We start from the raw sequence: 18,327 nt of genomic DNA, 5'->3' as shown, positions 1-18,327 counted from the left end.
GTGTCTGCTTAAATAGTTTTATATAAAAATAAGTGAGCACTGACAGCGACAGATAAACCATGTCAGGTTTTCGTTCGCTGTAAAATGTATAAACCTAAGTTTTTCAATTAAATAAAAAATGTTTAAAAAAAAATAAAATAGAGGGGGGGGGACATACTTTTTACGACTTTGAGAGCTGATATCTCAAAAACCGTTCACTTTAAGAAAAATGTTTTTTAGAAAACTTTATATCATTTTAAAAGACCTTTCCATTGATACCCCACACGGGTATGTACATCGAAAAAAAAAAATTCATCCCTCAGTTACATGTATGGGGGGCCCCACCCCCAATTCTTTTTTTTACTATTTAGTGTCATATTTTTGTAGCGGTTCATACAACACATATTCCCATCAAATTTCATCACTGTAGTACTTATAGTTTCCGAGTAAATCGGCTGTGACAGACGGACATGACGAAACTATAAGGGTTCCGTTTTTGCCATTTTGGCTACGGAACCCTAAAAACGGCGCATAAAAGTTAAAACTCCAAAAAACAAGCTGCTGTTCAATACAGTAATCTGATCAATACAGTAATGTCAGTAATCCTACTGTTTAGGTACCTACCTAACTGTAAGAGCCAACTAGGTGGACATTTTAACTTGGAAATGAAATGGAAATGGACTACATCACATTGCATTGTGCCAAGTGATGTTATGTAAAGGAAGTTTGAGCATGGTTTGCCAAGACCGGGAAAGCGTGTTTTGAAACTATACAAGGCCAGAACGCACCCATAGTGTACTAGCACTGTATAGTTTCAAGTGAAAAAAATAAATATTTTACTTGAAAATATACACGATTTGTGCGTACTAATCGCGTATACTTTCAAGTTGGGATTTACTGAATCGTACTTGAAAATATACATTGCTATTACGCATATTGCTTGATTGGCGTACTTGTCGCATATAATTTATACCTACATGCTGATTCTAATTTACATAACTATTTCGGTAAATGTAAATGACTACAATTGACTTGTTCTGCCTGTCATACCTATAAAATGATAATAAATGAAGATGAACAAGCTCTAATTTGATTGATAAATTGATATGTATAGCAATCATACTTGCAAGTAAGCATACCTACTAATATCTTATTATTTAAATAAATTAAGAGTAATACCTACTACACTCCTGAACGGATAAGACTAGCTTAATGACGCCGTCGGCAATATTAAAGTGCATTTAACAGCGCATCAAAATATTATTATAACCAACTAAAATAGTAAATTTTGATCAAATTTTAAATTTAATGGTTTAAAAAAATTAGGGTCATTTGGTGTTGACTTTTTGCTACTTGGACTTATTCATTGCTCGTGAGTGTAGTAGGTATTACCCTATAGACCTATTATAGACATATTTTTCATCAAGTTAGGAATTCACCGTAATTGTCTTTTATTAATTGTTCTACACCCTCTCATGAGATAATTTTTACTATTAACAACAGTTTTACAGTTTAATATCAATTTACTTTTTAACTTACGGTGTAAACAAAAAACACGTTACGAAATGAATGCCTAGTGCGGAATGATGATGCGATGTTTAGAAAGCAATAGACTTATTACTATTTCGCATGAAAGAAAGAGAGAGCAACAATTTAAAAGGGCTACCTGGTAACTAATCACGTATAGTTTCAAGTGCTCGCATTGCCGCTTGGCGCTTGAAAATATACACGATTAGTACGCAGTGGTAACTGCTGCAGTATATTTTCAAGCCATAATTTTGGCCCAACTTACTTGAAAATATACGCGATTAGTGCGTAATGGCCTTGTATACTTTCAAGTAAATCATGGCACCATTTTAATTTGAAAATATACGCGAGCAGTCCCAACCTCTGCGTTCTGGCCTTGTATAGTTTCAAAACACGCACCGGGAAAACCTACCTACTGGACGAAAAATGGCGCCACAACTTCTACTGACGGAATTTTGTTGTAGGGCAAAACACCCAGTAACTGACCATGTGCCAGTAACTGACCACCTTCCTCTTCAACTCCAATAAATAAGAAATATAGCCAAGCAGGGCCATCTAGTGAACATCCAGTCTATTTTGTGGTTCATTGAGAGCATTACTGATACAAAAGATTTTGCCAGCCGCCAACAGATGGATAGTGAGCGATCGAAAAAGTTCAGTTGGCGCGCGAACCGAGTAAATTGCAGTTGTGACTAACGTATTTGTTAAGGTAAGTGAATTTTTTGATCGTAAAATTTACCATGAAAAAAATTGATATCATTGAAAGAAAAAAATATACCATATAGATATAATTATAAAGATTACGTTTTTGATAAGATTCAGCTTGTTATTTCCCGTTTGATTGTTTTTAATGGGGTGGACAGTTACTGGACGACAAAACAGCGATTTTCCAATAACTGACCACCTATGTCGGTTATTGGGATTTTTGGTTGAAGCTGAATTTAGGCAAAATAAGAACGTAATATTAAAGCTCATACGTGCCATTTTCTTGTGTCAAAATATGAGCATTCTATCTTCACTCCTTCCATTTACTGACATAGGTGGTCAGTTATTGGGTAAATTGGTGGTCAGTTACTGGCATTATTATATATGATATATTTTTACAGCTTTCAGCGAGATGAAGAAGCGCCAAGATAACAAAAAAAGTATAGAAAAGGCAATTCCACTTGTCTGAGACAAACTAGGATCAACAAGACATTCCAAAATAATTCAGGGTGACATGCAAGCACCTTTTAAAATATAGAGAATTCAAACACAAAGTCCAAGTTTGTTCCAGATTCGGTATTAGCTGATGAGGAAGATAAAAACGCTAGTGGAGCATACTATCAGCCTAGGATAATGTGGATTCTCCAGGATAAAGACAGATGTCACAATTTTTCCTTAAAGATAATCCTTGGAGCAGTCCCTTCAAGAATGCAAGACCAGGAGACAAATGGCTTTCACCATCTCACTCTATGAAAAGATACTCAAATGCTATGTTCAGAACAGCTGAAGGCGTACCTAACCAATGCCAGCGCTTGTGAACCAGATGAAATTGGTTCCCCGAGCACAAAACCACTTGGCGAACAAGACCTCAATGATGCTATTAATGACCCAACCCGAATATACGTTACCGACGAAACGCGCCTCCACATTTATCCAAAGACAGGCAAAGCCACTTCAGCAAAATAGGAAAAAGAAAGCATCACTACAATGCTAGCACCCTCAGCCGGTGCACCAACACGCCCTTCAATGGCATTATGAACGGCCAGCGGATTTCAAACAGAACGGTAAAATTGGCACACAAGAAATGGGGCATTCTTCTATAAGTTGTTACCACGACCAACACCCCTGCCATTCGGAACCGATACCACAACTATCCGGAATCCACTGGCAACGCTTTACTATCATTGGCAGACACATTAGTCCAGCAGCGGAAAATGCAGAAAGTACAGCGATGTTCTGCTTCAGTGACGCCTCTTCAACGAGGCAAAGATTCCCTGTCCCCCTTGCAGAAATGACTACTCCTGTCTTTGGCCAAATACTTACCTACGAAAGCACGTTTCAACAGCATCCTAAATATTCCAGTTGAATCCTCAACAAAGTCATTGAAATCCCGTTCGTCAAGGCATCCATCTTTGTATCCTGAAAAACTAACCCCCAATATCTGATTCGGTCATAATTACAATGGCTAGCCTCAATGTCTCTTTTAGCCGCACTGAAAGTCTCTGGGTGGTGTTTCAGCAATAATGAAAACCATCTGTCTCTGGTCCTACATCCTTGAAAGGACCGGCGGGGAAAGGGCCTACTTTTCCGGCGGGGAATTTATGTTTTCCCAGGCCGACAATACAATCCGCCACGATTCCTCCTCCTCATCAGTTGATACCGAATATGGAAAAGACCGGCTGTAGCGCTTGGATTCGCTACTTTATATTTAAGAAAATGCTCGTTTCTGGCACCATGAATGCTTCATGGGCCTGTCCCACTGATCCTGGCTTGTTCCGGACAAACAAAATCGCCCTTTCTGTGACTTATCTGAAGGTACTACATTGGGGCCACTTAATCTCCCTGAAAGCTGTAAATTTAAAATGCGTGTTCACTATGTGCATGTGTGTTTATTCCTTTGTTTTTAGTATTTAACAAAAATGCATAAACTTGTGTTTTTAATAAATAAATGGTTGATTATTAGGATAAGATATCATTTAAATTATGCATTAATCTGATTAATTAATTTAATGCACTTTTCAGTTAAGAAACCTTGAGCAAAAGTGATGTGTCACACATTAAAAGAGAGCAGAGGATCGGTACTATTACATGAAGTAATCAAATAAATAAATAATCATAAGATTTAATCATAATTGCATTTTTAAACCATTTTAAATTGGTGGTCAGTTACTGGCATCGAGTGTGGTCAGTTACTAGATTTTAGTGGTCAGTTACTGGGAAAATCACTACTTTTTGTTTGCAAAAATATATAAAAAAATGAGTAAGTTCTACATGTTTGCTATTTACTCAGGAATGTAGCTCTGTTATTCTAGTTTCTAAAACAAAAATCGGATTTAATAAGCGATAAGAATTGAGCCCGCTACAGATAAATTACTGGAACAACTCCCTTAAGGTGGTCAGTTACTGGGTGTTTTGCCCTATACCTACGCCGTTATATTTCTTTAGGGCTGATTTTTCAATGGTCAGATAAATGTTATCTGCCATTATCTGCCGAATATAATTGTCACTGTCTAATACAAACATTCATACGCGACAGTATCAAAATTAATCCCCAGATAACTTTTGTCTGGCTATTGAAAAATTCTTTATTTTACAATTATTTAAATAAGTGTACAAAATATGGAATTAATGCTGAAATCATTTTCTAAGAGTCAACCTACAGGAGTTACAGTTTAACCCCCTAATTCATAGAAAAGTTACAGAACGTTTTAGCTAATGAACCGTTGAGTCGCGAGCACAAGTTTCGAACCTCCGTTAACGTTGCGTATCGTTAGATTCGTTAGTACCTAGTTAGTTCCAATAGTGACATTTGTTTTTTCCACATTTTAGGTGGAATAATTTCACCAAACGCTAAACGTATTTAGTAGCCTGTCATACGTCTGTCAGTTAGTACAAAATGTATTTAAAATTTGATTTAAATACGTTTAGCGTTTGGTAAAAGTGACCCTTCGTGTAGATTCAAAAATAGTATCAAATCCAGTGCTCGCTGCACTGCCCTCTCTGTCAAAGAACAAATTGTTCCTTACGATTTAGTCTAGTACCTACAGGTTTGATAGTTTGTCTAAAACTATAAAAGTTTACGTTTTCTCGCATACTAAGTGGCGCCTCTAATGGAAACTATCATGAAACTTTTAACAGATAATGTATGCAGATGACAGGAGAAAACGTAAACTTTTTTCGTTTTCATAAATAGCAAAACCTGTACTGGACGGTTAGATTAGCGTCATGTCAGTCACTGACTGGCCGTCACTGGCCAGCTTTGCTTGCCAGATCAATAGTTGCCTACTACCTACTACCTACTTAGGCCTGGGTCTCCTATTTACGCCGTAGGTCGCGTCCAGCGTCACGCCGTAGGCCGCGTCACGATGCTCTTGCTCACTATAGAAATGTACTGATGCGGTCTCCCTCACACGCCGACGTTGGCGCGTAGACATAATGAGCATTGTGATGCGGCCTACGGCCTGACGCTGCGCTGGACGCGATCTACGGCGCGTCATAGGAGACCCGGGCCTTACATAGAATATCTAAGCGTCTTGCGCACCCATGACCTACTTAGGATCAATTTAATTGTTAGTCGTTAGCAATTAAAGAAAGCCTCGATACGGATTCTGATAAGTTTCTTATTTGAGTAAATCTATTTTAGCCTGAATACATTTAATTCTATGGCTTGAACTTAAGTTCTGCTCAATGACAATTCAGCCAATCGCAGCGCAGAATATCATGCTTAAGTTCTGATTAACTTGACACTCAGAAGAAACTGGCAGGTGGTCTGAAATAGCTAAACTCGCTCGCTAGTTTTGTAGTAAAATGTATACATACAAATATACAAACACTCACACCTTGTAGTAATGTACTCACTTGTGGGGTAGGCAGAGGTGCATTGCTGCACCCACTTTTCGCCAGTGATATGTTAGTCCCAATGTAATAGGGGGCGGGCCTATTGCCATTTTACGGGCACATCCAAGACCCGAGAACAAATATCTGTGTTTAAACAAATATCTGCCCCAGCCGGGAATCGAAGCCGGGACCTTCGGCTCAGTAGTCAGCTTCACTAACCACTACACCATTCGGTCGTCTGGGTGGTAGTAAAATGTCGTCCAGATATATTTCTCCAATGACCTAAGAAAGCGTCTTACAAAGTCCACGCTGATATTTTCTAAGATAAATACCTAACTGGGGACACAGTGTATCGTTCTATTATCGTGCGAATGTTATTGTTTGGGATGTCACACTGCAATAATTTTATGAGAAACCCGAATAGATATTATGATTTAGTCCTTTGTTTTTGCAATTGTGGAGCTCCGCAGAGCAAGCCAAGTGACTGCTAATTTTTATGCATGAGTCATAGGTTTTCAAATAAAAGGTAAATATAAAAATATAATATAAAATATGTGGGGACATCTCACACACGGCCATCCGACCCCAAGCTAGGCAGAGCCTGTGTTATGGGTATCGGACAGCTGATATATTTACACAAATACATAGATAGATATACATATTAAATATAAATATCAACACCTAAGACCCGAGTACAAATATCTGTCTTCAAACAAATATTGATACGCATGCATCAATATTGTCCACCCACCTTTGCATTCAAGCATAATCATAATATGTTGAAATTCATTGCAATCTTCCTTCAATTGTTCTAAACTTATAAGGTTTTGTTACTCATTGTGTATTAATAAGTTTATGTAAATTGTTATCTATATTGTATACTAGCTGTCCCCGCGCGCTTCGCTTCGCCTTAAAAAGATTTCCCGTGGGAATTCCGGGATAAAAAGTAGCCTATGTTCTTTCCCAGGGTCTAGAGTAGTCTAGACCGTATGTATACCAAATTTCATTCAAATCCGTTCAGTAGTTTTGGCGTGAAAGAGTAACAGACAGACAGACAGACACAGTTACTTTCGCATTTATAATATTAGTTAGGATTGTAAGAGGAAATAGTATCTCTTCTACCCATAGTGTTCTAGCGAGCATGCATTACATTGAGTGGATGAATACACTCACGGGCAATGAAAAGGTTCCACTGAGAAAAGCAACAAATTCTAAACGGAAAAGGCTAGCTTAATAGCGCCTTCTGCAACACTGAAGTATATTTAACAGAGCATCAGGATATTACGAACTAAAAACCGTAATATTTTGTTCAAATTTAAAATTAAAACGACCGAATGGCGTAGTGGTTAGTGACCCTGACTACTGAGTCGATGGTCCCGGGTTCGATTCCCGGCTGGGGCAGATATTTGTTTAAACACAGATATTTGTTCTCGGGTCTTGGATGTGCCCGTATAATGGCAATAGGCCCGCCCCCTATTACATTGGGACTAACATATAACACTCTGGCGAAAAGTGGGTGCAGCAATGCACCTCTGCCTACCCCGCAAGGGAGTACTTTAGTACAAGGCGTGAGTGCGTGTTTTTTTTTTTTTTTTAATTAAATGTTTGAAAAAAAAATGGGTAGTTTGGTGTCGGCATTTTGTGTGTGGAACTTTTGCATTGCCCGTGAGTGTATCTTACGATGCAGCCTAGATATTGCCCACTCCATGGCATCCGAATACGGACTTTATTTTAATCCTTCAGTTCTAAGGGCGTCTTGCACAACAAAGTTAAATAAAATTAAATCTATGACCTCTTGCTCTGACATTATACTGTCAGAGCAAGAGACAAAAAAAAAAAAACACGCACTCACGCCTTCTACTAATGTACTCCCTTGCGGGGTAGGCAGAGATGCATTGCTGCACCCACTTTTCGCCAGAGTGTTATGTTAGTCCCAATGTAATAGGGGGCGGGCCTATTGCCATTTTACGGGCACATCCAAGACCAAGAAGCAAGAGACAAACTATTTAATTTTATTTAACTTTGTTGTGCAAGACGCCCTAAAAGTCACTAACTACCAGTTTCAATAACTCTATCTACCGACGACTGGTAGTTACTTTCATACTACGAGTATTTTGACAAACATAAAGTCACAACCGGTCAAAATCGTATGAAAGTAACTACCAGTCATCGGTAGATAGAGTTATAGAAACTGGCAGTAAGTCCTCGACGGCGACGGTAGAATGTGATTTAAGGTGGGTACAGACCGGCCCAACGAACGCCCAACGATGGATATTTGTTATACATAATACAGTCTGCTCTGCAGCAACGAAGGAACGAAACCCGTTCGTTGGCGTTCGTTTGGCCGGTCTGTACGCAGCTTTACACACACTTTTATTTTTCATTTTTTAATTTAGCATCAGACCCAGGGGCTAGTCAGAATCGGAAATGCGTCATAATCATAAGTGAATCACACCACGTTTATGCGTTTCTTGCCACATGTGGAGTTGTGGACAGTGTGGACACTAACAAAGCTATTTTAGTCACACCCTTTACTGCATACAGGGTGTCATAGTGTACCTACACCCTATAATGATAGTCGCATCATATCATATCAAGTTATTCTAACAATTTTGGGTTGGTAATATAGAACTTATGATGAACTAGGTAACTAGGTGCTATCATACATGCATTATTTTAATTATTTGCAATTAGTTCATGAGTAGGTGCAAAAATAATAAATAGGCATGAGGAAAAACCACGGAAAAACACAAAACTTATATTTACTATTTCCTGTAGGTATATTATTTTATTTATTTATTTATTTATGGGAAAATCACAGCAGTAAACCTTAAATAACACAATTCTTAATTACTAAATACAACATTTGATTTACTCCCTTAATGCTTTCCTCAAAGAATTAATTGCAATAATTAGATAATTGGCAGCACTCATAGTTCATAATAAATAGTATAAAATAATCATATATTTACGATACATTGTTTACAGAATAATACAATTGAAATTAAATAAATTAAATTAAATTACCTATCTACACAATTACACATGCTACTTTACATGCACATGCAGTACCTAACTAACATTCACACTATCATACCTACCTATTAAGTGGATTTAATCAAATAGTAATAATATAAATAACAATTTTAATCATTTAGTTCATCATTTAAAATTTGTATCACTTCCTTTTTAAATTTCATTTTATTGCAATTAAATATGTCTGTTGGCAGGAGTTGCTTATTGTGGGATTGACAGATTCTTCGCAGTGGGGCACGTGCACCAGCGTTTGTACGCGAGAAGGGCACAAGAAAGAGGCTTTTGGACCGTATAGACCGAGCGGGTGCTCTGAAATGAATTTGTTCTAAAAGCGGAGGACAATCATATTCGTTGTTGCAGATATTGTAGAGAGTCATAGCATCCAACAATATCCTTCTATCACTGAGCTTCTGTAAGTTGTAAAGTTTGAGCAGATCCACATAATGTCCTTTTCTTCCTGTTAGTCTGTAGTGCAATGCTCTAACAAACTTCGTCTGTATCGTCTCTATTTTGTTTGAATAGACTGCATAGAACGGATTCCATATAACGGATGCAAAATCGAGGTGAGAGCGGACCAGTGTTTGATACAGCGTTAAGTATGTAGATGCTTTTCTAAAAGGTTTAGAAATTCTCAGGACAAATCCTAACATCTGGTAGGCTTTTGTAAATATATTGTCGATGTGATTGTTTAGTAATAGTTTTTCATCAAGTGTTACTCCGAGATCTCGTATGCTTGCTACTTTAGTTAGCGCTACATCACCAATATTATATTTAAAGTCTATTTTGTTTATGTTTCTAGTAAACGAGATCTGTTGACACTTATCATACGCTAGCTGCAGTTTGTTTTTCACGCAGAACTCGTTGAATCTAATAAGGTCTTCTTGCAATAGTAAACAGTCCTGTTGGGAGGTTACTTTCTTAAAGATTTTTAGATCGTCAGCAAACATAAGTATGTTAGAGTTCTGAAAGCACTGTTCTATTTCATTGATAAACAGTAGATACTGTAATGGCCCTAGGGTAGATCCCTGAACCACTCCGGAAGATACTAGTTTTTTGTCCGATGAGTATCCATTGATGGTAATGATTTGGTATCTATTGTTTAGGTAGGAAGCGAACCACCTTAAAAGATTTCCCTTTATACCATTAAACGCAAGCTTCTCAAGGAGTAGAGTATGGTCGACTTTGTCGAAGGCTTTGCGAAAGTCTGTATATATTGCATGGACCTCTACACCTTCGTCTAGTGCCTCAAACAAAAAGTTAGTATAAGTTAATAGGTTTGTTATAACTGACCTTTTCTTCATGAAACCATGTTGTTTTTGACTAAGCTGTGGCCTGACTATCGGATACAGGGCATCATGCACCATAGACTCAAATAGTTTAGGTATCGTTGATAAATTTGAGATCGGTCGGTAGTTTGGGATTTTAGATTTAGATCCCGATTTATGGATTGGGGTCACATGTGCAAGTTTCCATACAGCTGGGAAAGTTCCTTCCTTCAGGCATTTGTTATATATTATATCCAGCGGTATACTGATTTCTTTATATGTGTTTTTAAGAAATACGGCGCTGATCTTGTCCGGTCCAGGGCCCTTTGTAATATCAAGATTCTTCAAACCACGCTCTATAATACATCTATCTAGGTGTAAGGATACTGTATTATCGGCTAGTACGTTCGGGGATTGAGTTTCTATAACTGTAAGATCTATGGGATTTGAGGGTTCAAACACCGACGAGAAGAAATTGCTGAACATTTCCGCTATCACAGAAGGCTCATTAGATGTTTGATTTTCGAGTGTCATAGTACTAGGGTAGCCCGAAGCGTTATTTTTTAGTCATCATCATCATCAGCCAATAATCATCCACTGCTGGACATAGGCCTCTCCCAAGGAGCGCCACAACACTCGGTCCTCGGCCTTCCTCATCCAACCACTACCCGCCACCCGCCTAAGGTCGTCAGTCCAGCGGGCAGGAGGGCGTCCCACGCTGCGTTTGCCTGTTCGTGGTCTCCACTCGAGAACTCGTCTACCCCAACGGTTATCGGTTCTTCGGCAGATATGACCAGCCCACTGCCACTTCAGCTTGCATATTTTGACAGCTATGTCGGTAACCTTAGTCCTCTGACGGATAACCTTATTTCTGATACGATCCATCAGAGAAACCCCAAGCATAGCTCTCTCCATAGCACGCTGAGCGACTTTAAATCGGTGGACCAGTCCTACCGTCAGTGTCCACGTCTCTGCACCATACGTCATCACTGGCAGGACGCACTGGTTGAAGACTTTTGTCTTCAGGCTCTGAGGAATGGCCGAGGAGAATATGTGACGAAGTTTCCCGAATGCAGCCCAACCCAGTTGGATGCGCCTTGCAGCCTCCTTGTCGAAGTTGCTTCTGCCTAGCCGAATAGTCTGCCCGAGGTAGACATATTCTTGCACAACTTCGATTGTTGCCTCACCAACGGCGACCGGCTCCGGTTTGATGTGAGCATTGTACATGACTTTCGTCTTGTCCAAGTTCATACCGAGGCCAACACGTCGGGAAGCAGCATTTAGGCCACTTAGCATCCAGCTGAGTTCCTGCAGAGATTCTGCCATAATAACGATGTCGTCCGCGAAGCGGAGGTGTGACATGTACTCGCCATTTATACATATGCCATGTCCTTTCCAGTCCAACGTCTTAAAGACATCTTCCAATGCATTGGTGAACAGTTTCGGAGATATCACATCCCCCTGTCTCACTCCACGTTGCAGTTGGATAGGTCTTGTCTTGTGGTCCTGTACTTGGACAGTCATAGTAGCGGCATTGTACAGACATCTCAACACCTCGATATAGCGCCAATCGATTTGGCATCTCTGCAAGGATTCCAAAACTGCCCAGGTCTCGATGGAGTCGAAGGCTTTTTCATAGTCCACAAAGGCTAGACACAGAGGCTGATTATACTCTTCGGTCTTCTGTATAATCTGCCTTACTGTGTGGATGTGGTCTATTGTACTAAAGCCTTTTCGAAACCCAGCCTGCTCTGGGGGCTGATGCACATTTTTTAGTGATGAAACATATCTCCAAAAGTGTTTGATATTTTTGGGTATGGCATCCTCTGTATTCGCAACATAAATCTTTTGGCATTTAGTAAGTAGTAGCTTGCACCTAGTTCTCAGGAGCGCAAATTCGTTATAATCGGATAGATTCTTATATGTGCACCATCTTTTCCAGAGTTTTTTTTTGCGATTAAGAGAACTTTTGAGGGCTGGAGAAAACCAAAATGGGAATTTATTATTTTTGGCTTTTGTCAAAGGTATTTCATCATCCATAATGCTGTAGGTAAGATTGTAAAATTGATTTACGGATTCTGTTGCATTCAGGTCTTCTAGTTTAGCTTTCCAGTCGACGGTACTTAGCTTGGATTGGATGGAATCATAATTGGCCTTGCGATAGTTGTATTTTGGTTCAATTATTGGTAGTAGTTGTTTGTGCAACTCTGTGTACATCCTTAATCTGATTTGGAGATATGGGTAGACCAATGATATTTCCGATGGATTCCACAACATGAATGAGATTTTCCCCTTTTGTTTCGGGCACATTTTGGATCTCAATGTTACAGTTTCGAGATCTTTGTTCTAAGTCGTCTACTTGGTTTTGCAATATGTTAAGGTCGCTACGCAGAGAGTTATTTTCGGATGCAAGTTGCTCGTTTGTAGTCTCTACTTTAGTGACTGTTGCCTCCACTGAAGTGATTCTTGCCATACCTCACCGGAAAAATATCGATCGAAAATGAATGTTTGAAATAGTTTGAATTTTAATAACCTTCACTTTCATATAAGTAAAAAACAACTGAATTATGTAATGTACTAATTTAATTTCTATCATTAGTTTATTTAATATTATTATGTATCTGCTTAAATAAATACCTTTCACACACTTATTTAATTGCAAAATACAATTTGTAATTAACTAATGGTACGGAACCCTTTATGTGAAGGTTTGACTTGCAATTCGCCGGTTTGTTATTTTTATTTGCTAGTCATTGGTCTTAGTTGTGATTGAAAGTGTGGTGTGTCTTGCTCTGTATCATATATAAACATTATCATCAGCCTAAAGCATTCCTCTGCTGGACGTAGGCCTCTAACAAACCAATCATTACCACCGTTCACAAGTCGTCATCGTCACCCATCTTGATGAAAAGCATCCAACGCTACGTCTGCCTAATCGTGGTGTCTACTCCAGAGTACGTTTACCATTATGTACAAACATATTCATAAAAAAATTTGAACTATCCAAAAATTACGGCTGATATTTTGTTTTTGGTGTTTTTTAAGGAGGAGCTATGAGTGAATTATATATTTGACAAATAAAAATGATAATAATATAAAATACTTATAATAACATCCTGGCCTGGAAATATTCTACCCTTAATAAACAGGAGTTTATCAAAGTTAGAATATTTCTTTTAGTTCGCTGCCGTCGCCCGGGATGGTTCCGAGGAGGCTGGCAGCGTTACCTCTCTGTATAGCCAGGCTGATGCGCTGGCTGAGATAGCTGCCAGCCCTCTGGTCCCTTGATACCTCGACCAGGCGCGACGAAAGTTCTTTTACTAATCGTCGCGCTTCGGGTCCCCACGGCCCCAGGGTCTCAACCCCAAACGGCACAAATATATAGCTGTCAGACAGACCGTTGTATTTGCGCCGTTTGAGGTTTTCTGCAGTGAATTATATTATATAAGTTATTTTATTCACCTACAATGCCACTAATGAATCAATTAGTCATTTTATTATCGAATAAGGATCCAGTTATTCAATCCAATTTATAATTATAATGTATAAGGTTTTACTTTTGTACCTACTCTCACTGTTTTCGATCTTAAAGATCACTTGTAAAGTGAAAGTTAAAATTAATTTAAACCAGATCGTTAACCGAAACTTGCACTTGTGAGTCGAATATTAAGTTTTGGGACGAAATGTTTATTGCAAGTGCAGCGGTTAATTTTATTATATATTTTAATTACTATATTAAAGAAACATGGTCGTTAATTATAGGTACCTTATCTACTTCACCTTTGAAGGCTTATGTGGTGTTGTATATTGTTAATTATATGTGCCAATATGTGTTTGTTAATAAAAAAAATAAAAAAAATATACTTATATACTAAACTACCTAATAAATTTTACAAATAAAAAAATAAAATAATAATAATATAAAATACGTATAATAACATCCAGGCTTGGAAATATTCTACCCTTAATTACTTATTATATTTTGTAACATTTCAATTCATGCCAATTTAAATTTAAAAGTTTTAAGTTATCGCCAGATGTTAGTATTAAATATTTTTAAAATAACAATAGTAATTAAGTACCTACGTTGGCAATAAGATGACTCTAACAACGGACGCAGCTCCTTATGCTCCGCAGTCTTTAATATACAGAGTGTTGCAAAAAGGGTAGACGAAACCTACATGTGCAGCTTGTTATATCTAAGCCCTAAAATGAAATCAGAATTTAAAAAAAATAGTAAAAAGTCACGTGACCAGCAAAGTTTCTATGGAAAATGTTTTTTTTTTCTCGAATTTTCATGCTGCACATGTAGCTTTCGGCTTAGTACCTATACCCTTTTTGCAACACCCTGTATTAAACAGCGCATCTGAATATTACCAACTAAAACGTAAATATGATGATCAAATTTAAAATTAAATGTTTTAAAAAATTGGAGCCATTTGATATCGGCATTTTGTAGGTGGTACTTTTTCATTGCTCACACACACACACACACACTCATGCCTTGTACTATTAGTAGTATGTAGTAGTGTGTGTGTGTGTGTGTAGTACCCCTTGCGGGGTAGGCAGAGGTGCATTGCTGCACCTACTTTTCGCCAGAGTGTTATGTTAGTCCCAATGTAATAGGGGGCGGGCCTATTGCCATTTTACGGGCACATCCAAGACCCGAGAACAAATATCTGTGTTTAAACAAATATCTGCCCCAGCCGGGAATCGAACCCGGGACCTTCGGCTCAGTAGTCAGGGTCACTAACCACTACGCCATTCGGTCGTCGTAATTTCATTGCTCGTGAGTGTAATCATGTACTCACATATTATTATGCAGCAAGAGAGGGTCAATGAGTTTATAACTAAAACATCTCGGTGACTTTGACCTCTCGTCTCTTCCGGTTTTATTTCAACTTGTGAATGAATAGAGCAATATTTTATGAATACATTTGAATATGTAATCGTGAGAGATCTAAGCCGAAAACTGTATTAATTTCGGTACTTAATTAGAAGGAGCAATAGGAACTGTACAGGGTGTCCCAGATTAAAGAGCACACCGGAAAGATAGTGGTACAACTCTTCATTCTAAACAAATTACTTATGTCTTAAGAAATTTATTTGGTCAACTGACTTTTTACTTTGTATTTTTAACACCATGTATATGACAGTAAAAGCGCTATTCAACATATAGCTCGTTGCGCCTCTGGATGCAGAGGTGTATCTGTAGCATATGAAATTTTAAATAAGTTAAATAGTATTAATGTGTCTAACAGAAAAGTGAACATACAATGGGTCCCTTCCCATGTGGGAGTAAGAGGTAACGAGAGAGCTGATGAGTTAGCCGGACTAGCCGCTGTCGATGGTGTAATATATAGTATCAAACCAAGCTACTTTGAGGCACTACCTACAATAAGGATGAAATGTTGGAATTTATGGAAAGAATATTTTGATGTTAAATCTAAAGACAAAGGCATTTGGTACAAAACTATACAAAGTGAACCCCTCAAAGTACCTTGGTTTGCAAGTATAAATATTAGTAGAGAAAATGTTATTGTTGCTCACAGACTGCGTTCCGGACACTTGCCATTAAATAAATTTGGTTTTTTGATGAAGAAGACAGAATCCCCCAATTGTGATCGGTGTGGTGTGATTGAAGATGCCCAACATCTAGTAATGGAGTGTGTCCGGAACCAGGCCGACAGAGATTTATTATTTAAGTTACTTAATATTAATGTTTTAGATTTAGGAGCCATGCAATATATTCTAGCAAGCCCACAGTCTGAAAATTGCAAGCTACTATTTAGTTTTGTTAGATTTAGTTTAAAGTTAAGAAATAGCTGATTGTTATCTTCTATTAGGGTATGATGGGACTGACATGTTTCTACAGAAACCAAAGTCCCCAAATAAAAATAGATTTAAAAAAAAAAAAAAAAAAAAAAAAAAAAAAAAAAAAACACCATGTATATCAAATACCATACACGGGTTGTTATAGTTACTTTCTTGCACATCACGTGGCTCCACTATTCTTGTCACTCAGCATTTGTGCAGATAATCCCTGAATGGTAAGCCGTTTACAAAGATGTGGCATACATGTAAGGGGCCGTCCATTAATCACGTGAGGCTCAAAGAGGGGGGAGGGGGGTTCTCGTTAGACATCACGTGTATTAATTTTTTGTCAAAAATTAGGTATTTCTGAACCGATATTTTGGACGGCGCAAAAATTTTAACGATTTGTAGTATGACCTATATTTTTTCTAGTCAAAAATTGCCTTTACATAGACTTCCAAAAAAATACACGTGATCCATGGGGGGGAGGGGGGGGGTTGGTGCCAAACCTCACCAAATATCACCAGGGGGGAGAAATGAGAAAAACGACCTCACGATTAATGGACGGCCCCTAAGTACGTACGTATTGTACGGCAGGTATAAACTCATGCATATGCACTCACGACTGTAATCCCCCAAGGGGTAGTCAGAGGTGGCTCACAAGCGAGCCACAAACTTTTCGCAGCACATTTGTACTCACGTGATAGGTTGCGAACCATATCGCCGTTTTGGGATACAAATAGTAGAATAAGAAACATTGTTACTAATACGATATGGACCTAAATGTCTGAAAATAAATGTTTATTATTATAATAAATGAAATAGGTAATGGTAATATCGCTTTATGTGACTGACGCCAGGAAGTGTATCGCGAACTCATTTTGACTGACGAACCTAGTCATTGGTATGAAATATTAAGTTGAGTGCAGTCACTTTGTTCACTAAGGCTCCTTTCGTGCACCCCACCTTTAGATAAATACCTAATAAATCTAATTATGTTAATCAACCTGTAGACGTTGTAGCAGGTATTATAGTTTAGTAGGTACAGAATGACACACTTAAGCAGTCACTCGGTGACTAAGTGAACTGCAAACTTGGAGTCCTGCCAGAATGTTACATCGCCTGCAACCTTGGACAAGGGACGTGCAAACATAGTGCTAAGTTATGGTTAAGTAGGTATTTAAACAAGAATACAATTAGTAGGTGTTTTTGGTCATCATCATCATCAGCCTGTAATCGTCCACTGCTGGACACAGGTCTCTCTCAAGGTGCGCCACAACACTCTGTCCTCGGCTTTCCTCATCCAGCCACTACCAGCTTCTCGCCTAAGGTCTTCGGTCCAGCGGACTGGATTTGAAGGGCGTACCGTTGATGTTACGCTAACTAACTTTAGTAAAACCTCTGGCTTAGTTTTGTAAGTTATTTAATAATTATCTTTCATTTGTTTTCAGAAATCGTAGTTATGATGACCCTAGCTGTAAACGAATTTTTAGATGAAATGAGGTAAACATTATTAAGTATTCTACTTAACAAATTATCTAACAACATTCAATGCTTTACTAACCTTTTCGCAAAGTAACTCGCTCATTAAGCGAACACAAAAATCATATCATTATTTTCTTCTTATCGTGTCAGTGACAAATACTAAAGCTAGACTAGAGTTTGTCATCATCATCATCATCATCAGCCAATAATCATCCACTGCTGGACATAGGCCTCTCCCAAGCAGCGCCACAACACTCGGTCCTCGGCCTTCCTCATCCAACCACTACCCGCCACCCGCCTAAGGTCGTCAGTCCAGCGGGCAGGAGGGCGTCCCACGCTGCGTTTGCCTGTTCGTGGTCTCCACTCGAGAACTCGTCTACCCCAACGGTTATCGGTTCTTCGGCAGATATGACCAGCCCACTGCCACTTCAGCTTGCATATTTTGACAGCTATGTCTAGTAAGAGTTTGTAAACGTGGTGAAAAGATTATCTAGTAATATTAGCTGTCTATAAGGGGGCCATCCCCTATAATACTTATGTTAGTTACTAAGTTTCGATAAGTATTTTGTAAGTAATTATTTTTACTTATCGACTTATCTCCCACTAGCTGTTCCCGCAAGCTTCGCTTCGCCTTAAAAAGTTTTCCCGCGGGAATTCCGGGATAAAAGGTAGCCTATGT

General features: G+C 38.5%; 1 protein-coding gene across 2 annotated transcripts in view; it reads left to right on the top strand.

Annotated features, from left to right (window-relative positions):
- The window catches only part of LOC105387861 (juvenile hormone esterase), a 35,213-nt gene that overhangs the window by 1,443 nt on the left and 15,443 nt on the right, over positions 1–18,327 (top strand). Inside the window, exon 2 of one of the 2 annotated variants that reach the window (XM_038121709.2) lies at positions 17,615–17,666. The exons of the other annotated variant lie outside the window; for it this stretch is intronic. Within the exon in view, the coding sequence (XP_037977637.2) occupies positions 17,626–17,666 (41 nt within the window). The 5' untranslated portion in view covers positions 17,615–17,625. The remainder of the gene's footprint in view (positions 1–17,614; positions 17,667–18,327) is intronic. 2 annotated transcript variants of the gene reach the window in all.

The sequence above is a fragment of the Plutella xylostella genome, chromosome 30 (assembly GCF_932276165.1).
Source record: "Plutella xylostella chromosome 30, ilPluXylo3.1, whole genome shotgun sequence".
Lineage (NCBI taxonomy): Eukaryota > Metazoa > Arthropoda > Insecta > Lepidoptera > Plutellidae > Plutella > Plutella xylostella.
This window is presented reverse-complemented; position numbering and strand designations above follow the sequence as displayed.